The sequence below is a fragment of the Arctopsyche grandis genome, chromosome 9 (genome assembly GCF_051622035.1).
Source record: "Arctopsyche grandis isolate Sample6627 chromosome 9, ASM5162203v2, whole genome shotgun sequence".
NCBI classification, from domain to species: Eukaryota; Metazoa; Arthropoda; class Insecta; order Trichoptera; family Hydropsychidae; genus Arctopsyche; species Arctopsyche grandis.
Window position 1 is genome coordinate 7382645 of NC_135363.1, and position 25631 is coordinate 7408275.

The 25631-nt window shown below is 32.5% G+C and overlaps 2 protein-coding genes across 2 annotated transcripts in view; both read left to right on the forward strand.

Moving 5' to 3' along the window:
* LOC143916525 (uncharacterized) overlaps window positions 1-25631 on the forward strand; it is an 80871-nt gene that overhangs the window by 9465 nt on the left and 45775 nt on the right. The gene's annotated exons all lie outside the window — the stretch shown is intronic.
* LOC143916782 (uncharacterized) lies at window positions 931-2101 on the forward strand. The gene is made up of 3 exons (XM_077438031.1): window positions 931-1255; window positions 1324-1562; window positions 1653-2101. Exons 1-3 carry the CDS (start codon window positions 1043-1045, stop codon window positions 2041-2043), a joined length of 843 nt encoding a protein of 280 aa, XP_077294157.1. The 5' UTR covers window positions 931-1042; the 3' UTR covers window positions 2044-2101.

Here is a 25631-nt window from a genome sequence, read left to right on the forward strand (position 1 = left end):
CACCTGTGTTAACTGAACAATAAAGATCCTCTTCCACACATACACATATTTCCATAGGCTGGGCACGGTCAAAAGATAACCTCCCGTCCCGTAGTACATATGAATATGTGTTAGAATTTATAATTTCATTTTATATTCGCAGCAGCAGAATAGACTAGTGGTTCGCATATAATGCTTTCAACAGAGTGGTCACGGGGTCAAATCCCACTGGCTTCTGCTGGCCAGAACTTGGATTTGTGACTCCAGGTCGATCGTTCCCTATCAGAGTTTATCAATATATCTGATTTTCACTGAAACGGTTCCAAAAAATTGGCAACCTTACCCATTTTCTCGCAAAATCTCGAGTTTTCACCAATCTAGAATTTCGCTGAATTGTATAAAATGTTGCAAATTTACAAATTTGATATTAATTAATATGTATTTATGTACTTTGTATAATACTAATAAAATTTGTATCAAATGTACAATGTTTCTGGCCTGGAAGGCGCATTGGGGTTACCTATTAGGCATTCCTCATATACATATGTAAATTAAAAAGATAAAATAAAATAAAATAAAGATCCCCATAAATGAATGCTTCAAAAATATCATTCAGTTAATAACAAAGTGCTATCAATTGGGACTTGAAACATTTGTCATGAAAATGATGTGAATTAATAACATTGTGTAAATAATTTCATAGTTTGATTAAAAATTAATATCTTAATAAAATTATTTAATCATTCGTACTAATTTAAGTCGAATTCAAACACCTACTAGTACACACATAGTACCAAAGTACAATATATATACAATTGATTTGAAAATTTGTCTCGTTTGATTATTATTTCTTACGATAGTAGAATGTGACGCAATAGCAAAATCAAAACATTTGTGGACTCATAATAATATATCATTAAATATACCAGAATATTACGTAAATATTATAGAGAAAAAAAACAACAATTATCAACGCGGTCATTGTCAATGGTCCACATTACGATCATTGCAAAACGAGTCGGACGTCATTGGACCGCAGATCGGACGACGTAGCATCATCGTCATGTTCGATGACGATCCACTTCACGTCCTGGATCTGAAGGATTGGAAAAACCTTCGACAGGAGTTGGAAAATGACTGGCCAAAGGGGGTCATACTGTACCAGTTCATTGAGACGAGATTGCAATGGGAACTCAAAGAACCTAACAAACACCCATTTTACGTGTGTTGTCCTGAAGGCATCATCCGAAATGGACTCGTAGCCTTTGGTAAAGTCGTAAGTACACTTTTAATAACCTCAAAAATATATAACAAAGCATGCGATTGAAATTATCGACTTTACAGAACGACCTAATGGCGTACGCTTCGGTTTATACGTTCGATAGAAACATCGAAAAATTGAAGTATGCAATTTTAAACAGTAAAAGGATAGAATGGGAAGGAAAGCCCACTTGGGGCATTCCCGAAGAGGATTATACGTGGTTTGCCGATATTTTACAATGCAAAGGATTCAAATCCCACGATAGTTTCCCAACGCCATACTACTTGCTGCAAAACAAACAAAAAATCGAATCAGAACTACAGTATGTTTACTACTATTGCATATATTTAATCAGTTGTGTTTATGATGTATTTGAATCATTAACTTAAATATTGTTATTGCAATTTTGCAGATGCCCTGACGATGTTTACTTATCACTCTTGAGAGAAGAAGATATGTCAACGGTCAATTCAATTTGGCCTCACAACTATGATGGTTCTGAAAAATACTTAAAAGACATTCGACGGTTGAACTACGGCTATGGAGTTTATTCGAAATGTAACGACGAGCTGCTTTCTTGGGCTTTGAAGTATGAATATGGTGATATAGGAGTTTTGCAGACTAAGCAAGAACACAAACGAAAGGGATATGCTGAAATTGTGGTGAGAGCCATCTCCAAGAAGATGCTAGAAGATGGTGAAAATGTCCACGTGCATATAATCAAAGGCAATGTGGCCTCTGAGAAACTGTTCTTGAGTTTGGGTTTTGAAATAGTTGGAAACGTTTTGTGGATTGAATATTAAAAATACGCTTACAATGTAATTTATTAGTATAATAATTAAAAAATATATATCATAGTATAAATAAAATATGTTTTAATATAAACGCTATACTCAGTTGCGTCACGTGTAATTGTGTTCCCATCTCTGAAATGAATAATTATTTTTTCCATATATTTAATAGAACATGAACATTCGCCTTTACAGATCGCTCCAAAGCGACGAGTGCACTTATACAGATACAATACAATCAATCAATATACATAAGCATTTTATACAATGCGAATCTATACAAACATCCTCAGTGACATCTATGGAGAAATTTTCGCAGTATTTTGTAATAAAAAAAAAGTTTTTTAAAAACATACCTCTTCTATAATTTGTATATAAAATTATTATTTTGAATAAAAATACCAATAATTTTATTTTACTACCGCCATCTATGTTTAAAACTAATAAACAAACGGTGGATAAACATCAACGACTATCTCGCCGGGCAGATTTCAAACGCGTCATACACGATATTGTTCCAACATCGTAATGGCGGAGGATCCATTTACTTATATTGATGACCAAAATGAGCAATATGGCAAAGTATGAGAACGATCGGATAAGAGGCAAACTTTTTCCTGAATTGTAATCGTAAGTGAAACGTAAAGGAGGTATGTAAAAATGGCGAACCTCAAGACGCCGAATAACTTGCGATTAGCAAGAGAGATATGAAAGGAGATGCCAATTTTGCAGGAACCGTTTCAATGAAAATCAGAAAAATTGGCAAACTCTGATAAGAAACGATCAACCTGGAGTCACAAACCAAAGTTTAGCCAGCAGTGGGACTCTTGTGAGACTCGGACCCGTGACCACTCTGCTCGAAAGCATAATATGCTAACCACTAACAATAACATTTAAGATTATTAAAAACATTTAAATATCGAATTGCTCAGTAATTTATTTTAATGTCAAATTATTGTATGTATGTACATATGTATATGGGCTTGTACTTAAACCAAACAAAAATAAAAGTATGTCAAATATACACATAACATATTGAAATTATAATAGAGGATGTTAGAAGAGAGTGAAATATATCCACGTGTAAATATTCAAGGATATTACATACATCTAATATATAATTTGGAAAGAGACTTTGTATGTAACATTGGTTGGTTCGTTCGTAAATCCGTAACATCATCGAACAAATGATTCGATTTTTTTCCAAAGTCCCCGGGGGCGAAGGCACTGCCAGGGGCGCAGGCGCTGAGGTCGAAGCCCTAGGTGGTGCAGGCACCGGGGGCAAAGGCTCCGGGGGGCGCCGGGGGCGACGGCGCTGATAGTGAAGGCACTGGGGGGGCCACTGGATTCTGGTATACATATAATTTCAAAAGATACTTATATATTTCTGTATATATGTTTGTTTGTTTGTGACAGTCAATTTAATAAAAAAAAACAAATGAGTATTCAAATAAATTTAATAAAATGTCTAGTATTAGATTAGTCATGTTTAAGCGGTTTATATTACAAATACCGAAATAAAATATTTAAAAAACCTCTAGTATTATACATAAATACGGTTCTCTTCAATGGATTTTAATAATAAAAAAAACATTTAACACAATATACATACATTTGTACGTTTAATGTTTAATTAATTTTAAAAATATACATCACATAAATGTGCACGATTTGTAAAATTGAAATAATTTATATTTATGTATATAATATTTTGTATAGCGTTTTTCGTGTGACTTCCGTCTTTCGGAAATTTTCCAAAATATATAAAATCAAATCATCAATATTTTGAATAGTAATAATAATTAATAATATAATAAATAATTAAGATCGTACGGACCAATCGTATCGCTCGCTATTGGTAAATTATGATTTAGTTGGCAGCAAGCACTGCCATGCCCGTTAAATGTCTTGATTTACGACGAACGATCGAATTACTTAATTGTGCGCTTCGCAATTATCATAATTTAACGCTTAATGTGTATGCAAATTTTCGACCGTTATTATTAGAAATGTCTGTATTTTTTCCCTTACTGTTTTTTTTCGGATAGTAATAAACGATCTTAAAATAAATCAAGAACACTTATTTGACACTTTTAGCATAATGCTACATATTTATGAAATTATTGATGTAATGTTCAACAAGAGAATTTGAAAAGACACGCATGTAAATCATTTCAAAGCGAATTTTGTTAATTTTTTAATAACATTACTGTCCAAAACATGACGTTGACAATTACTTTTATCGTCTACAACTTATAAATTTCCAATAATATAAAATATATACGTATTCCATTAATGAATTAATACTATCAACAACTTACGTATTTTATATTAAAATTGTATTAATGTAAATATTTCAAAATATGAAACACGAACTCAAAACTTACAAAAAATAAAAGTCAAATTATACGCATGAACAATGTTTGTATCTCTTGATCAAAATGTAATGTGAAACTGAAACGAAATGCAATTGGCCATCACGTGTCGAGTAAACGCGATAGCATGTACATTTTATGTAAGTATCTTTTTATTTATTTTATTTTATTTATTCAATTAATCATGTACACTCATCTAACAGATTGCATCCAAAGCGACGAGTGTACTTTTTACAGATCAAGAAACATATCAAATTACATATAATTCATTACCATTGTATACTTTTTTACATTTTTGTAGTTGACATCTATGGTCAAACATTACAATCATTTTTAATTATATAATACGATCAATAAGCATTTTTATACAGTACGAATATTTTTCTACAATGGTCATCCACAGAGACATCTATGGATTTTTTGCAACATTTTTGTAACAATAGGCGAACTATGAGACACTGAACAACTCAAGGTTTGCGATAGAAATTGGGGAGGGGATGCCAATTTTCACAGGAACCGTTTCAATGAAAATCAGAAAAATTGTCAAATTCTGATAAGAATAGATCGATCTCGACAAACCAAGGTTGGGCCAACAACGTGACTCTAGTGGGAATCGAACCCGCGGCACCCTGCACGAAAATATACGATGCTAACCACAAGGCCACGCTGTTGGCCATCATGCTATATCGGTACGACTATAAGTGATTAAATGACCGAAAACCTACTAGTTTGTTACCAATAAAGGTATATTTAGACTGGCACATCACAGACCAGCAATTGTACGTAAGCAGCAGTACGAAAAATATTCTATATGGACACATTCATATGTTCGTAACAGCAGTAACCGACACTATCATATTGCATTACTATTACACATCAGTGCATATTACAGCTTTCTTTGTCCAATGTGGAAATATTCACGCATGACGTGATGTCATAGTGGCGAGTGTACAATAACAAACAAAAGTGCGCATATGAGAGTTTTTGGAAACTTTATACTGTGACAAGATTGATGCAAGCAATATTGTGCCGTACAGTCGCGCTCTATAATTTATATATAAACTTATTTTGCCTTTCACTCGGCCAAAACAAGTCTGAACACGATGAAACGTGCTCTGCTGTACAGTGTGAATACAAGTAGTCTTTCCCTGCACCACTGTGCCGGGCTGTTGCCGTATAGTGCTGGATAATATAAATAAACCGTAGCGACTTTCGTTATGATAAATTGCCCAACAGATTGCCCGACAGATCGTTTTACATTTAATACACTGTCAAATCTAAAATTGACAATCATATAAGATTATCTTCTGTTTTCATTCACTCCCATCTTTCACCTTACGGTCTCTCAAAGCCATGACTATTTCTGTATGAGTATTAATCATCATGATTAGTGTATCTGATTTTTCGATATTTATCATTTCTCGAAAGGAAAGAATTCTCGCTTCAAACCTGAAAATAATTTTAGCTAATCTTTTACACATTTTGAATACATTAAATGCTATATGTAGTTATATATGTAGTTATATCACAACTATCTCCATGCTATAATTAATTTATACTTTCTGTATTCCATACATGTATAGGTAGACAAATTAAATTGAATTTCCAGAGACAAATCTTTGTCAGCATAGGATACATCTTGTTCAACACAATCGACAGATTCTAAATTATCTATCTGTTTAGCATTTCTCAAGCTATATATATGTATATGCACACTGTATAAATGCTATTTGGAATCAAATTTGAAATATGTATCATCTTCCTGTTGACTGGGTACACTAAGATTTGACTTGTTTAGTACAATTAAGATAGATTTAACTGAATTATACTTATTATCAATATTTAGATCAATCATTTGAGCAGTTAGAAAAATAAAATAAGCTTCTTTATCGTGAAGAAACACTAATCATGATGACCTTTTATATATGTAGATTTAATATAATCTAAATTTTATCAAAATTATTGAGAAGACATAAATCCACTTCTATTTACAAGTAACCAGGGCTAGACCCAAAGACTTGCCGGAACTTATCTACATATGTACAAATGTGGTGACTAAAATTATTTTCTAAATATTCTAATGAAACCATTTCACGTGAGTTTATGCTTTGAGAAAATTGATAGGCGATGACGGAGCATGGGACAATCAATCAAACCGAATAAATCAGTAGCTTCCAAGGCAATTAAACTAAAGTACTCTCATTAATTAGCAGCGTACACCTCAAGACGGACGAAAAATTCACGAATTCGTGTGAAACGAAATAAATTTGTGACGATGACCCACGACATTTGGCGCGAAAAGAAGAAGTTCTTAATCAAAACGGACATCAACACCACGGTCAACTGGCCAAAGTGGCGACAGTGAAGACAACGACTAATAATGAGGTGAGTTCTGGTCAATCGACAACGGTGTGGGAATGTTAAGCCACCGATCGAGGTTGTAAATATACGTATAAGTAGATAGGCAGACACGTACGCGCCAAACGGTCGAAATTCGCGAAAAAGAGAGAAAAAGCCAGAATTAGAAGAAGAAGAAAAAAAATACCCGGAGGAGAAGATAAGGGGTCAGGTGTCGACCTGATTCATTGAGCGGACCTTATCTCGAATTGAGCTGTCCTATGCGAACCGCCATCGTTAGTGCGAATTATAATGATTCTATTGATACTGTCGAGAATACATTACAATAATAATGCATAGACTAATAAAGATTTTGAAACACCTTGAATTCATAATATAAAACAACACATACAATACAATAGTCGATAATGCATTCTACTAGGAATTGATTGTATAGATTAAACGTGTAAAAAACACGATGGGAGCGACAATGTCAAGATCCTTGATTGAATATTGTAAGAGGTTGCAATCTATCAATAACCTGCAGCGTGGTCTTGTGGTGATTGTTGTATTCTTTCGTGCAAGGTATCACGGGTTCGATTCCCACTAGAGTCTCGTTGTTGGCCAGACCTTGGTGTGTCGAGGTCGACCAAAAATTTTGAAGCTCTATTTGAATACTAATATAATTACATTTATCGTATAAAGTCAGATGTAATGTATTATGCACACATATGTATATGGATATATGTACGTTTAAAATATAAAGAAGCGTTTTTGGTATTTAATTCGAATTATACAATATACATACATATGTACATATATTGTATAATTCGAACCAGCAGCGTGGTCTAGTGGTGAGTATTGTAGTCTCGTGCAATCGTGCAAGGTGCCACGGGTTCGATTCCCACTAGAGTCTCGTTGTTTGCGTCTCGCCAGTCCTTGGTTTCTTAGCAGAATTTTCCAATTTTTCTGATTTTCATTGAAATGGTTCCTGTAAAATTGGCTTTTCCTCTCCAATTTTCTATTGCAAACCTTGAGTTATTGTTTCTCTCCATATATGTCTCTGTGGATGTTTATTGAACGTAAAATTTGTATTGTTACATGAAAAATGTATTGATCGTATTGTATATAATGTTTGTAATTTTTGACCATATCTTGTTGTGTGTGCTGATTTTGTTTACTTGTGTTTTGTTTACATGAGATTTTGTTTACATGTGTTCAAGGTTCATTTACATGTGCATGTAATAATTATTTAATATATGTAATATATAATTTCTCGAGTCTTAATCTGTTTAGCATACTCGCCGCTTTGGAGCAATCTGTTAGGCGATTGTGCTTGTTTAATTCAAAAATAGAATAAAAATGAAATATGATTATAATCTGTAGTAATTTTAGATTAATTATAAATTCCATTGGTTGATGATGTGGTGGCAGTGAATTCAATATTATAATCAATTTGAATTAGTAGTCATTGTCGTTAAAAGTCGTTGTATCGGTGCGTTGTATCGCTACCGCTGGATTCAATAGGTTATTGTTTAGATATATTAAATAAATTAAACGCTATTATTAGCTTCATTCTGTTAGTGACATTCTTGCCTGTCAAAAAATTGTGCTCCGATTTTGAACCACTTCCACTCTTTAGGTCGCTTTAATATATTACTGACATACGGGGGTTAGCTAACATTCAGGTAAGCTAGTGTCTCTTACAAGAAACTAAAGAAGTTTAATCATTAACGAACTCATTAAAAATTACATCGGAATCTTGTGACAAACCGAAGCGATGACAGCTAGCTATACAAACACGTCTGTCTGCCACCCCTTTACAACTTACAGGCAAACAATTAAACAGTTATAACAGTTCCTTTTTTCACTAGCATTTACTCTCATCTCATATAAACTTAATATAACAAGCTTTTATATGTACTTTATCACATACATTTTCAATTCAATAATATATTAAATAAACTATTGTGTTATATATAAGTGTTTTAGCCAAATTTTTACTTATCGCAGGGAGTGTTCTGGAATGTCCACACTCCTCATTGGATAACCAATGGAGGTCACGATCCTCAGAAATGAGGATATCGACAAAAATACTATTTAGGATCAAGAATCTCTGCTACTGGGCAAACCTATGTTGACAGAGTGAAATTCCTAAATGTAATTCGCATTGAAGAATTAGACTGCTCTAACTTAATTGAAAAAACACAATATTCTGCTTTGCTCTATGTAACATATGTATGTACGTTTCTGATTATAAAATGTTTCGATACCATATTTTTCGACTATCATTTGAACGAGAATAAATAAGTATAATAATAAAATAATAAGGTCTGGCATAATATTCTGAATCAAAACCAGATAGGGGTCCCAAATCTGTTTATTTGAATATTTTTTTAAGAAATTTTTTGTATTTTTGAAAATGTCATTTCAGATTTTTCCAGGGGGAACAAAATTTGCCCAGTTTGACTTTTTTAAATATTTTTTTTTTAAGAAAAATAAGCTTCTGATCGACATGTTTAAACTTGTTGTAGCTTCTGCTGGCCCATACTTTTAATAAAAAATAATCGATTTGATTAAGATTCATGGAATTTCATCAATTGACCGAGTCAGGTCAAATCTAGGGAGGGCAAATCCTCCCCCTAACCCCAGATCGCCCAAATAACGTATCTGATTGTTTTACTTACTGCACATTGTGTGTACCAGATGTACCAGACTAAGATTCTATTAAAATAATAATAATATTTTGACCATTCTAAAACTTTATCTAAATATTGGATGATTGCATAAGTTCGTGTCGGATTTTCATACATAGCAGTAAGCGTTTTTTAACAGTAAACAATCATCCAATATTTTTATATTACTTTTCGATATTTGAATAATTAGAATATTTCCTTGTCATAAGATCGATATAATAAATGTTATTAAAACGTATTGGATATGATATATTGTAACGTGGGAACATGAGAGAGAGAGTATCCACTGTCTAAGTGCAATACAACAATACTGAGACTAAGTAACTAAGAATAACAGAAACCCTCCGGATTAGGTACTCAGTAAGTACCCGAACAAAACATACGCTGGAGTTCTCATAGACCTGAGCGAGTGCGTGTGACTCTCCAGGTTAGACTATGTACGTGCCTAAACAAAAGACATATTATCGGATCGGGGAAGCTATGACGTGCAACTTGTCCTTTATAAGAAGGTACATGCGGTAGATAAGATTATTCTGAAGTGAGTGGTGGTTACATGTGGACCTCCTGAATCGTTAAATAAATGCTGTGAAGCGACTTTGGCCTTTTATTTGGATCCTGAACCCACCCCTACGCAACACTATATTATTATCTAATTATTTTTATATTATTTTAATCATATATTTACAAATATGTATATATTATCATATATGAAGCAGTAGCTACGAGTATCCATTCATTAGAATATTTCCTTATCATAAGACCGATATAATAAATGTTATTAAAACGTGTTGGATATGATATATTGTAACGTGGGAACATGAGAGAGAGTATCCACTGTCTAAGTGCAATACAACAATACTGAGACTAAGTAACTAAAAATAATAGAAACCCTCAGGATTAGGCTAATGGTACTCAGTAAGTACCCGAACAAAACATACGCTGGAGTTCTCATAGACCTGAGCGAGTGCGTGTGACTCTCCAGGTTAGACTATGTACGTGCCTAAACAAAAGATATATTATCGGATCGGGGAAGCTATGACGTGCAACTTGTCCTTTATAAGGAGGTATGTACATGCGGTAGATCAGATTATTCTGAAGTGAGTGGTGGTTACATGTGAACCTCCTGAATCGTTAAATAAATGCTGTGAAGCGACTTTGGCCTTTCATTTAGATCCAGAACCCACCCCTACGCAACACTATATTATTATCTAATTATTTTAATCATATATTTACAAATATGTATATATTATCATATATGAAGCAGTAGCTACGAGTACCCATTCCATCAGCGTAGTTTAAAAAAAACCATGACTAATAACCAATCACAATCGTTACGAAAAAATTGCGTTAGGAAATTCGAATGCACATTTACACACCTACAGAGGTATTCAAATGCTTAATTAAAATGGGCGATGTTATATTAATATTATCGGCGATAAAAGTGCTGCGAGGCGAGCCAGATCTGTGGACCGGTCGCGTTGAGGTTCTCTTTAACCTATTGACCCCGGCGTGCGTTCTTCAAATTATTCCTCGTCGACTTCTGAAGACGGCCAACTCAAGGACATTTTTAATTGTATGCCAAAATTAATGCACAACGAGAGTTGTTGGACATTTTTCCGACGAGCGAGATGAACTTTTCCACTCGGACGGCACTTTTGATCTCCGCACACCCGAATACTGTCGAACACTTATTAATATATTATATATAATAAATATATTTGGTTCATAAATATGTATTCGTGAGCTGTGTATGCGTATTCGTAGAAATAAAAACAAAGTGCCGGAAGGCGTCCGAATCTAGACAAATATATTCCAGATAAGATTTAATTGGACGCGATAAATGGACTGATATATTATTCGATGCAAAATTGGTTTAAATCGACGATGTCTGAATATTTTATTTCAAATTAAGATGTCAAACAATAAACTTACTATATTTTGAAGAAAAAAAACAATATTTATACGCATGTAAACTTTTCCTAGCAATACCTATTCAATTATAATGTATTGAAAATTCTTTGATAACATTTTAATTCCTCAACAATATTTATACATTTTTTTAAATAGGCATTTAATCAAAAAAAGTTAGCCAGCTATTAGTGCAAATTTTATCAATTGTCTAATACAGAAAAGTTGCTTTATTGTGTTTTTAATAATAATAGAAAATCATCGATTTTCTATTCATCCCTTATTCATTAGTACAGATTAAAACATTTTTATTTCAATACAGTTTAAATATATACATATATGTTTGTATTCAGGCCTGGCTCGAGGGTAGACGGGTCCCATAAGTAGATTGGTTTTCAGCGCCCCCTACCCTCTTTTTTTAAATATTTTTTTTATAAAAGGTTCATGTTGAAGAAACTTATATTAAGAAAAAGACATTAAATAAAACAAATAACAAATTTGTATTCAAAATAGGCACGTTTTATGTATATATGTATGTATGTACATATGTTCAATATATGTATAATACTAGTCTTGTGCCCGTTGATTTCAACGGGTGGCTTCGGAAAGGAATTTATACGCGAATGAAAATAAAGTTATATGCTATATTATTTTAAAGATTATAGAATAAGAAATAGAGATATTCATAATCATAGCACTATAAATAAGAATAATTTAGCTGTAGGTAGAGTAAGAAAAAGAAAGACAGCTGGGGATGGCTTTCACAGGGGTGTACGGGTGTATAACGCCCTCCCTGAGTGCATCAGGTCTTCTAAAACCATGGACGCATTCTTGCGAGGAGCAAAGAGACACCTCTGTGAGGGATAGTATATATAAGTTAAATATAGAATTTTAGATTTAAGTAATTGATATGTATTTTTTTGTAAATTAGCTAATTTCTAAAATTATATACAAATAAAAATATAAATAAAGTGTAAGGTAATTTATTTAAATTATATAATTTATTAATCGTAAAAAGTCGAGCGCTCATTAAACGCTCCCCGTTCACTCACGTCGAAATGATGAATTAATGTGTGTGTGTCTACGTGGATGTGTGTACGCTCCGCACAGCGCATCTAACGCTGACGTCACCCGTTCCAAATCAGGTGCTCAAAATTAGGAGCATATATCAGACTCTCTATCTCCCCCCCTTCCCCACTACCTTGCTTCCCGAGTCGTTACGCCACATCCCTATATAACCTGGTATTCTAAAATTTGTTTTTTTGAAATCTACATATGTACTTGTCGATACACTCGCGCATATATACATACAAACATCGCGTCCGTTTTTATATATAATAAAAATGAATTGAAGAATTTTGTGAACTGATATGTATTTATTCATTCGAATATGATTGGTTATTAATCATTTCTACCGACGACAGTTTATTGTTTTATTGGTGAGTCGTTGATATTTGAGTCGATTTCCTGCGTTCATCTGAAATTATAACATTTTATAGTCAATATTGTTACTCGGAGTAGAAAAATTCAGTTGAATATAAAATGTTTTATTTGATAAAGAAAGCCATTTATTTTTCAATTTTATAATCAAAATACAAACAAATTAAGCGCCCCTTTGCTATGGCGCCCTTAGACATGTGCTCAATCTGCTGCCTCTTTGAGCCAGCCCTGTATATACATAAGCATATGAATAAATGACTATTCGTTTAATTGTTCTCTATAAAAAATCTACAGTTTAGCTTAAAACCACCAAATTTGATTTACTCATAGTTCTTTGAAAATTATTTCATTTTTTTAATATTTAAAAACCTTTTTTTACATGTTTGCCGACTGCGCAAATCTACAGTTTTGAATTTAAAACCACTCAATGTACTGTGTTACTCTAACGTAGAACTACAAAATTTTATAATTTTTAGTATCATAATATACAATAGTATATATGTATACCAAATTTGATGCTTCTATAAATCAATTTTATGTATATTGTAAATTGATAACTGTATATTCAAATAACAAACACTTTGCTTTATATATTAAGTAGTAAATAAAAATACAATTAAAGTTTTTAAATGAGTTCTGTTGAATTTCTACTAATCGAAAGTTACAATGTACTTGAATCTGTATTACATTAGACTAAATCTCATTTCACAGACGAAACTTTTTTAATTTTTCTTGTCATGTTCACGTGAACACGAAGAAAAGCCTCGAATTCAAAGACACAAACATCAAAACATTTTTTGTAAACAGAATTACGCAAAAAAATACACATACGCCGCAAAAAGGTCAAAAGCGACGACACACTCGCAAAGGTTCGTAACTGAGAACAGTTTACCACGCATTCCCAAACGGCTGTGTAAATTTAACAATGAATTAATTAAAAACAAGAAGAAAAAAAAATAAAACACCTTTTTAGTGAGAAACTTGAATACATTGCACAAATAAAACAACACGGAACGTGTCGCATGTACCGGAACGTCGTTCCGGTTTGTCACATTACGAATGCGGTTCTCAAAACCGCGATACGTCTATATTATATTATATACAGACGTACGTACGAGACGTGAGCTCATAAAATTTGAATAAGAATCGACATGGCGGTTTTTGGCGTGATTTTATTACGAATGGTAATTTTTTTTAAAATGGCTGACGACCAGGATACGGACTTACATATATTCTCTGTATTTATATACGTTTTAATTCTGTTTTAGTGTGTCTCAGGGTCGTCGCAATCGTAAACAATATTTTGAGGATCCTAAAGGGCGTGTCCTTTATTACGCTCGACGCTTTTTAACGACTCTACAATCTATCTCTCACCTATGAATTATTTATTCCGAAATAATGATATTGATCTGTCGTATTGTATTCTTTTAAAGGTTAAATTATCAATTCCATCACTCAGACGTTGTACATATAAAGATGCATAAAATGTTTCTTGTTATTTTTAAATTATTCGCAAAATTTATTATACGCCAATTGGTAATGTTTCAATTAACAATTTCAATATATGGTGTTACAAGGATTTTTATCGATAATCTTATTCGATTTTGAACTTTATTATACGATTTTCCTTATATGTTTTTACACGTAAGTACATTTTATGAATATATGCTATATCAGCAATGTATTATGTTTAATCCGGATTTATTTAAAATTCTAATCGATATATTTTTACATATAATTTACCAGTATTTGGGAAAAATTTTTACCTGATGATTTCATACATACATATGTATATTGAGTGAAAAATAATTTACTATAGTTCAATTTAGCGTAAGACTTGGGAGAACCGAGCATGCTGTCACATTCGTGCAATGTGTTGTAACATTGTAATTTCTTAATTTTTTTTAACTATTTTTTACTAGTGGTTTTACCCGGCATCGCTCGGTATTTATAATATAAACACTTAAACATGGCAAAATAATGTAATAGTAAACAATCATTTGTTTTTTTTATTAAATTTATTTGAATCGAAAAAATATAATATTCAACCATATCGATATCGTCGTCTTAGAAAATTTGATTTGTTTTCAATGCTCCCACCCAAACCTTTAAACCTTACATATAAAGTCTCTTTCGAAATTATATATTAGATTTAACAATACAATGTTATTACAATTTAATTCAATTCAAAGTCTTTAAAAATATTACTGTAAATTTTTCCGTCCATAACATGACGTTGACAATTACTTTGATCGTCTAAAACTTAAATATATACGTTATTCCATAAATAAATTAATAATATTATAGCATAGTCTAAAAGGAGCCGCCGTTTTAATTGGTTTTCGAGGATTATCTCCATGCTTAAGTGCAGTCGGCTAACAATGGAGATTCCCCAATCGACTTAGTGGTTGGTAACGGCATTCGGTCGTTTCCCGCTAGAATTCTCAGAACTGACAGCGCGAAAGCTTTCGAGACCGTGGGACTGCATTTCGAGACCGTGGGACTGAGTATCTGGTACGTGACTATAACAATAGGTAAACAAACGCGTCGAGGAAGATGCAGTGAGTGACCTGCCCTTTATAAGCATTAACAATGTTGTATTTCTTGACCAAAATGCAATGCGAAACTGAAACTGAAAGGAAATGTAATTGGCCATCGCGGGTCAAGTGGGGGGTGAACTCCCGTGAACGGGAACGGGAATTGCATGCCTTATACTGGCATTGAAACGCATGCCGGGTTCAGCTAGTATACATATACATAATAAATAAATAATTAATTGAAAAATAATTTATGAAGGTTGGGTAAACAGTTCCATTCATCGAATATACAATGATGAACCGAAATGAGTAGTCGCGGCAGCTAGAATATAATTTGACGATACAGAGACACAACAACGTAGGGAGGCCGCTATCATCCTGAAAATAGCCTCAAAGTGAGGCATGTATCCTTCCACAAACATCTGCGACACCTTTGTAGGCTGATTATTCTCAGAGGTATTCTCTTAATTGTCTCCTGCTTAGTTCTCCAGTATAGAGACTAGTAAAAAAAGACAGAAATAATATTCTCTCTATACTGGAGTGGTCTTGTTAACCGTCTTAAATCTTTTAAAACCATCTTGCTAACATATTTGATCTTACATATAATGCTCTTCTTTGCCTTCACGGTCATCGGGGAGATTCTCCGCCGGCAGGTGTCCCAAAATAATAGTGGGATATAAATATGCAAAAGATAGTCTTCATAGCGATTTTAAAAGGCGAACATTTTTAGTGCGCGGCTTATGCTAATATCATATACATATATTTCATTTCAATAATATTTGCAGTATCAAACTCTAAATCTCGATTCGTATTGGTCCAAAAACTTTGATATATGTATATGCAAACCTCCAAAAAAAGCAATACCTACTGGTTAGAACACCTTAGCTGGACAATAGGAATCGCGTAGTTTTTCCCTACTTCAAACAGCCGTGAATTTAAATATACATATGTACATTCATCATGATCTATAGCCACTCACAATTTACTGCTGGATGAAGGCCTCCTCAATACATTTCCATTCTTCCATCTCAGTAACGAGTATTTGAGTTCTCTGTTTTGCACAAAACTCTCTTTTACATTCTCTCGGGTACCTGTCGCCCATTCTTCTAGCTATTTAATCCGCCCATTGCCATTTCAATCTCTTCACTCTTTCTACTATGTATATTCACTACCCTTGTCATACTTCCCAACCACGTATTCCGTTTCTTATCTCGCCTCGTTATGCCATCATTGGACTTAAGCATCTTGTAGCAGCTTGGCGTTCAATGTTCAAGTTTCACATCCATACACATATACACAAACCCACAGCCTAGTGCACTGGCAGAGCTTTTACATACCGATGGAAAGGTCATGGGTTCATGTCCCGTGCAAATATGCTGCTCGCAAGATCTTGTGATTATTAAAAAACACAGATAGACTGTCTCCTGTTAGAATTTACTAATTAGTCTAGCTTAATTGTTGTGACGGATCCAATAAATATGTATTCTCCCTCTCAGTTTCTCTCAAATTTGATTTATTAGCATCTCGAATTTTTTGAATCTTATAAAATGATATAATTCTCGCATAATGATATAAATCTCGAATTTTTTGAATCTTATAAAATGATACAATATATGTCTCTATTGTATTCCATGTCCTGGTATGTTTGAAAAATTGTTATTAGTTATTAGTAATATGTACAAAAATTATCTAACCATATGTGTCGCGTTGGGGTAACTCTTGTCTATATGATGTATTTTTTTTTTCAATCGAACATATAATATATGTACACTTGCCTTTACAGATAGCTTCAAAGCGATTTATGTACTAATACAATTAATACAAGTATTTTTATATAATGAATATTTTTATATAATACGAAGTATTTTTATATAATGCGAAGAATGTTTTATGTAACACAAACATCATCCAGTTAAATCTATGGAGAAATTTTGCAGCATTTTATTATAGAAATTAGCGAACTCCAATATGCTGAATAGCTTGAGATTTTCAAGATAGAGTGGAAAGGAAATGCCAATTTACGGGAACCGTTTCAATGAAAATCAGAAAAATTGGCAAACTCTAACAGGAAACGATCGACCTGGAGTAACAAACCAAGATCTAGCCAACAGCTACTAGTAGAAATCGAACCGTGACCACTCCACTCGAAAGCATAATATGTTAACCACTATTCCACGCTGCTGGTTGCTATATACATATGTAATAAAATAAAAAATAAAAATATCATCACTGGCAAAACACATTGATCTTTTTTTTCATATACATACGTAGGAACTTACACAGTTACATATTTATATATTTGTATAGGTATATAAAAAATATAATAGTTATTTAATATTTCACACCTTGTTGATAACTTTCTTGTACGAATTTTCCTTGTATTCAATTGTAAATGATTTCAAATAAAAAAAAAATGAAGACTTCAAACGAAAATAATCGACATGTCATAAGCGCGTAGATTTTGAACAAACAAATTAATTTCGAAATAACCCTTCAAAGCCGGGCTGATAAGATTTTGCCGCGAAACTTTTATTTATGGCCGCCGATAAAAACACGTTCCCGAAAAGCCCTTTGAAGTGCGTATGATTTACGCGACAAGATGGCGGCCATAAATCAGTTACTAAACGCGATTCAACACCTCAGCCGACAATCGACTCCGATGCACAATACACCCGATAAATACACGCCTCGGCGTATTATATAAATTATATAAAACATTCGAGGCATAATAAAGTGTATCGCCATTACAATACGGTGACCTTTCGTTCGCGTGTTCCGCTTTTAAAGATGGCGTCTGAATAAATTAGCCGAGTGACCCATCTAAATTTAAAATCAATCAATGGCCAAATTAAAATCCAATACCATAACTCTTCCGCGGCGACATAACGAGCATTTTATCTCCTTCGAAATGTTGTCGTAAAATGTGTTTTGACAATGGAATGGTCATCCGTATACGGTCATGCTTTTATTGCGTCAGGTAGGTCCCACGGTTTAGGTACTACTAAATATACAATATTGTAACGTGGAGACATGGACGAGAATATTCACTGTCTGTGTATTCGTGGGTAAAAAAAAGAGACCCCAGATTAGGCTAACGGGACTCAGCAAGAGCCCGAACAAAGGATACTCTGGGGCTCTCACAGAACGGGTCGAGTGCTGGTAGACCTACGTGCCTAGACAATAGACACGCCAACGGACCGGGGATGCTATGCTGAGCAACGTGTCCCTTATAAATAGGTACACACGGTAGATCAAGTATTCTGGAGTGAGCGGTGGTTACGTGTGGACCTCCTGAATCGTTTAATAAATACTGTGAAGCGACTTTGGCCTTTCATTTGGATCCTGAAGCCAACAATATGTTTCACTACTTAATGAACCCACACATATTACCTAAACACAATCTTTAATTAATATTATGTATCAGATATATTATGAGCATTTATGTATAAGAATTGTAAATAGGTTTTTGAGCTCTTTTTCATATTATGCTGTACATTAACATTAGAATAATATAATACTATGATTACTAACAAAATTAAATTAAAATTGTAAAATAGAAAATGATCAGTAGATTAGTAACTATTAAAATAGATATGAGACGTATTGTGAACATAATTTAGTAATAATAAAAAGCATTTAAAAATCAAAAATCAAAAAAAAAACCATAAGAAGATTCAGCTACAGATTTTACAAACAAGTGGTTCGATATATGGAGACACTGTCTGTTGACAGACTTCTTGATGATGACTTAATGAACCGACCTAATCGAAACCCATAAGAGGATTTACCCATAGATTTCACAAACAAGTGTTTAAAGACGCTACGACAGACCCTTCGAGACTTGTCTACATAAATATGTATATCGAAACTACAAGTTTATACTATCTCAGAAACCATGTCAGACAAATTTATAAAGACTTGACTGCCGGTTTGTCTATAGGAAGATCTCTATTGGTATACATATATGTAAATGCCTACCATATTACCTGTGCAATATGTAAAGATGATCTTTATATCATCTTTAGATCTGAATATTGTTCTTACATATTTTTTAGTTTTAAACAATTCTTTTTAGAATCATATACCATATGTAACAGTTATCTTAATTATTTCGGTAAAAATTAGAGATACATCGATAAATCTACAATACAAACATACATATATATACGAATTTCATAAGTTAAATAATATAATAGAAGTAAATTAAGAAAAAGCTATTCTAACGAACGTTTATATCAACTTTATATTTTTGATGTATAAAAATTGGCACTGAAAACATCTTTCACTGAAAGACTACAATTTTATCCGTGTTTTTATATTTAATATTTTAACCACAAATAGATATTCCAAAATGCACTAAATATTCAGACAAAATTATGATTGTTAGAAACTAATAAATGTAAATGAAATTTCAGTTCGTTGTGTAAATTTTCATTAAGTTAAACCTTCACGTTGAACAATTTTTAATATCATGTATGATTTCATAAAATTATTTTATATGTTAGGCTTCTATTATTAGATGAAAATTGTGTCTGTGATTTTTATTTTCATTGTGCAAAAATACCATTTACACCGTGATGTATATTTTTCCGTAAACAATGCATTTTCTGTGGTATCACATATTTTCCGGCATTCCATATTACTCGTGTTAAAATTCGTTTTGTCCCTACATTTTTTCCCCTTTTTGTCCAGCTGTCTACAAAAATACATAAATACATAGCGGATTAATGTCAGCCTCAATTTAGCAGGTGGAAATGAATCCCAAAAAGTTGCCTCACAGTCCCTTTGTCGAGAGTGTCGAAGTGGAAAATTCGCACGAGCAAATAACAATTTTTCCGATCGAAAAATTTACGAGCGTATTAGTTAGTACTACTTATTAGTGATGTTTTGTATCGACACAGTTACAAAACAATCGTTCGGCAGTTGACGTTGATGTTATTTTATTTTATTTCATTTTCCATATAATGCCTGTGAGAAATCGCCACGAGACTTTCCCAAATGAAAAACTCGCAATTTCCACGTGTTCAATCAATATTGTCCGAACGAAAAAGCGCATGCCATAGACGAATTTTCACACGAAATATCCACACATTGACAGATGAAAAACAAAATCTGACGATTTTTTTATTTTACATATATATACAATATATGTATAATCATCAAAAATTGAAAAAAAATCTTAAAGTACAGATACATATATTCATAAACGAATATACATAAATATATGTAAATGTAAAAATATTTAATATTCAACTATTAATATATATGTAGGTAAATTGGTGAGTTTCTTTATCTGAATATCAGCGACCTTTAAGATGAGTGTACAAGATTATTATTATATGTCATATTGGGGTGACCTGTAAAGACACTGCAGTATACTTGTGTATTAAAAATAAATAAATAAATTGAATAAAAAAATAAATTAAAAAATTGTTAAATAAATATCAATGACAATTATGTAAAGCAAAGTCCACATTTTGAATTCCAATAACTACAAGTCACATAATGAGAGTCAAATCAGCAAATATATTTCTATTAATATACATACAAAAAATTAGTACACATAAATTAAAGCTTATTTATTTTCTCCAAAATTTTAGGCAATGGAAATTCTTGCCATTTTAAAGTCGAAACATCATTTTTTAAGTTCACTCTACATATAAACGTACATTCTTTAAAGAAAAACATACATAGTACATGGTCAAGAAACTCAATACCAGAGTCATCATTTAAAAGAATTAATTTATTTCATCATCAACATCATTGGAATCAACAATAATTACGTTCATGACAGTAATTTACGAAACTTCACACAAAATTTCGTACATTTTTCGCACAATTTTGACTCAACATTATGCACCGACTGTAAATCACCAGGCCAACTAATTATTATTTACACAATGTAAAATTCATTCTATTTCTTAGTGATGTCAGTATTATTACTATAATGTCGAATTTAGAGTGCTTTTTATCGTTAATACATATCCTTAAGAATAGACTTTCTTGATGCATACTTTCAACAAGAGTTTTACACTTATAAAAAAAACCAAAATAATCTGAAAAATTGGGCCAAATGACGACAATTCTATTGACAATAAATTCTCAATAAGTCAACATTGAAAATTGGAACGGTTCTAAGCGTCTCATTGTCAAACTGTGTTTGACATATGCAATATTGAAACAAATCCATAAATTTGACATCATAATGTTCGCGTTGAATTTATCGAACGTACGAAACGCGAAAAAAAGATATTACACCCAATCAATATGCCAACGGTCGATTTAAAAATGCAAACGATGCCTCCATGTCTGAATTTAGACGTTTGTTCGGATCTTTTTGAACCACCCGCCGCGTTTCGACCGTAAAATCGAGCGTTCGGATAATTAAACGGTTAACAAAGTGATATACGAACGGCGTCAATCAAATATTATAAACAATGCGGAAAGTATGAAAAATATCGCTGTAAAATTTTTTAATTAGTCGACATAAATCGTCTCGAACACGATGCGACATTTAAGCGGTTAATTAAGCCGAGAATATGACCGAATATTAAATTTATTGCGTATTTAGCGAATATTTTTTTTCATATAATGCGTGGGCGACGGAGGCATTCGACATTTGCCAGTGATGGTCATAATTTCTTTTCGGCATGGAACAAATTTAAATAAATTCTATAACTGGGATTTATAAGCGGCAATATCATTGAAATTATGATAATTATGTCATGATTTTTTATTAATACTTTTTAATCGTATGTGTCGTTGCCGAAGCAAATTGCCACGCTCTCGCCCCTTTTCAGCAAGTTTTTCTGATTAAATACCGAAATGCAGTGTTTTTCCCGCGTATTTGCGTGATTTGGTTTTGACATTCAATATTTTAAATAAAACTATGTCGTATTTATTTCCCACAGTTAATAAATCGGATCCGATTTATATGCACGCTATCAACTGTTGCTCTATTTATATACATACATACTAGTGGTTTTACCCGGCTTCGCTCGGTATTTGTAATATAAACCGCTTTAACATGACTAATCTAATAGTAAACATTTTATTAAATTTATTCAAATAGTTTTTAATTTATTAATATTTTATTAAATTGACTGTCATGAACAAACAAACATATGTACATATATACTAAGTATCTTTCGAAATTATATGTATACCAGAATCCGGCGCCCCCCGTAGCCTTCGCCCTCGGGAAATCGAATTGGCGCCTATGAATCGAAAAAAAAGTAAATCAAATGTTTCGTCTTCGAACCAACGAACGAAGGTTACATTGTACATATATACAAAGTCTCTTTAGAAATTATATATTAGATGTATGTACATACATATGTATGTTACAGTGAAACTGTTATTGTCAGTGAAATTATAATGTCACTGACAGTGAGTACGGATATAATAATAGAATTAAAAATTTACATACGACATACTACATTCTAAAAAAAGTCGTATTGTCCGTGTCGGCAGGTATCACTACCGTCATAAATGCAAGACGGTTGTCTAGTAATTATTATATTACTATTTATTGTTGTCATAAGTCCATTGACTATGTATTGACTATTCATAGAAAAATATTTACTGTAGTATTATTTTAGCTAGAGACATTTGAAATACATATAAGAAAAATGCCCTATTGTACATGTTTTTTTAAAATTCGTATCTCGCCATAATTTAAAAATATAAATAATCTTTTTTAATCGTAAAACATGTTAAATAGTTGAAATCAAATAATAAAACCAAAAAAACTTGTGTATAGCTTCATGTAATTAAAAAAAATCGAAAACATCGAACAATTGAAAGTGATGCGATTTTTCTGCATGTTGCTGTATACTTCTCAATATCAGTGAATTTGTAATTCGAATAACAACGTACTACCCAACCCTAACAGCCTAATCTTAAACAAATAAAACCAACCCTAGCTTAACCTAACCTAGCCTTAAATAAAATAAACCAACCCTAATTTAACCTAACCTAACCTAACCTTAAATAAATATGTGGCACACACGTGGCATCAAAAAAAGCCAAATAGAAACTGATAGTGGACCATGAGGAGAGTGGGAATAGGCAGGAGCGGGGTTGTGGGGCTGTGGTGGGGTTGTGACGTGGGTGGCGCGATTCGTGTCGGCGACGCACTGTCATTCTAGTGTCAACAATTATAATTTCACTGAAAGGGGTCAGTTAAAATGTAATTGGATATGATTTCACTAAACTATACCCAGTGAAAAAAAACTGGCTATGATTTCACTGAAACGTCAGTGAAATTATAAATTCACCGTGACATATACCATAACAAAATTATTTTATTTTATTTTATAAAATTGCAGAATTACTTGTTTCTTAAATATTTGCAAATACATATAGGAAAAGTAGGAATTGTTAAAAAAATGTGTTTTTCATGTCATTAATAACTTACATAGCAACGTAAAGGATAGTATTACAAGAAATCGCCACATTGTTAACATGACAGGTACATTGTCAAATATTCAATTTTTTAACAATAAAAAGACAATTCTATTGTTGTAAGGAATCTCTTAATGCTATTGATTTTTTTCGCCTATAAAACTACTATGGCTTTTATTTATGGAATACATTAATTATTATAATTGATCATTAACTATGTAAATTATCGATGTCGCATAAATCTGTTGATTAGTGAAGACATTTAAATAAATTCAATGAATTCCGAATATTTTTCAGATACATAAAATGATTTTCAAAAAGTTTTCCGGCACGAGAAAATTATATTGAACATGTTTTGATTTTTTTTTTTTTCACTTTGTTTTTCTATACTTCAACATCTATTATTTATTGTTATGTTAATATCGATGTAATAATTTAAAAGCGTGATTTATCCATACAGTCGAAAGCCATTAAGAATTGCATTTTTAATTATAATATAATGTATTAAATGACCTAAGATGACGCTATTTTATTGTATCCTATTTATGATAATATTATCAAAATAAAATTAACATTCTTTTTCAACAATTGTTTCTATATTTTGCACAACTTTTAAAGATGTTCCAAGTAATTGATGAAACCATACTAACAAGTTTCTTTAATTACAAAAATATGTCTTTAAACAGTTAACTGCCACTCGCGAAACATTTGATCTTTACCTATACGCAATTTTATTTGACTCACATAATTTGAGGATGCCAGAGGTTTGGTGAGACCTTGCATGTACATATACATATACAAATGTACATATATGCTTGACATATGGCATGATGTACGGGATTTTATAGACGTTTCATATTTCTAGGTGTAATTGACTAAATACAAGTTAGTGTTTATACACCCATTTTTAAACGATAAATATTCTACTTTTCGAAAGAAAAATTGACGCGACTTATGGGTGAGTTGCTCACAAATTTAAAATAATTTTTTAAACCTTTTCCACTACTATGCCTAAAAAATTAGCATTTAAGTGAGAAAAACATTATTTATTTATTTTTTTTAAGGATCATTGTCGCATTACATTGTCGCAACCTAATGCGCAACAATGGTTGAAAAAATACAGAGAGATAAGAAAAATAAAAATATATACATACTATATACCTATACAAAGACAAAAAATACATTTATACATAATCATAAAAGAGCAATAGTAAAAATATCAAATAATGAAATACAAAGTAGGGAATATCTTGCACCTATAGCCAGCACCTATGTACATATATACCTATACATACATACATATTAGGGCCAGCCACAAATACAAAACATCCCTGCGAGGCCCAAATGAAAGGGAGAAGATCAAAATTCTACTCATGCATCACATTCGATTATGAAAATAATGATGAGTGCAGGATACCAGACAAATATTAGGTGGGCTGAAAAGTTCGTAGGCTGACACATAGATAGCGCTACTAGTATTAAATTCATATGATTTTTAGTTAGCCGTAACCTTAAAAAGACACGTGTATAAATTTGACAGCTGTCGTACTATTAGTTTGTGAGTTATAGCATTTTGAGTGAAGCAACTTTTATTAGTTTGAAAAAATGGATAAAAAGGAATTTCGTGTGTTAATAAAGCATTGTTTTTCGGCGAAAAAAAATACTATTGAAGCCAAGGTTTGGCTTGATAAACATTATTCGGACCTTGCATCAGGAAAATCAACCGTTGAGAAGTGGTTTGCTAAGTTTAAACGAGGCGAAATGAGAACCGAGGACGATGCACGCAGTGGACGCCCCAAAGAGGCTGTTACCGACGAAAACATCAAAAAAGTCCACAAAATAATTTTGGATAACCGTAAAGTGAAATTGATTGAGATAGCTGAGACCCTAAAGATATCAAA

Bases quoted from the DNA above. Each gene is read 5' to 3' on its own strand.
- LOC143916782 (XM_077438031.1), top strand. From the start codon at position 1,043: ATGTTCGATGACGATCCACTTCACGTCCTGGATCTGAAGGATTGGAAA. The intron at 1,256-1,323 runs GTAAGTACACTT...TCGACTTTACAG, and splicing joins TCGTAGCCTTTGGTAAAGTC to AACGACCTAATGGCGTACGC. The intron at 1,563-1,652 runs GTATGTTTACTA...GCAATTTTGCAG, and splicing joins AAAATCGAATCAGAACTACA to ATGCCCTGACGATGTTTACT.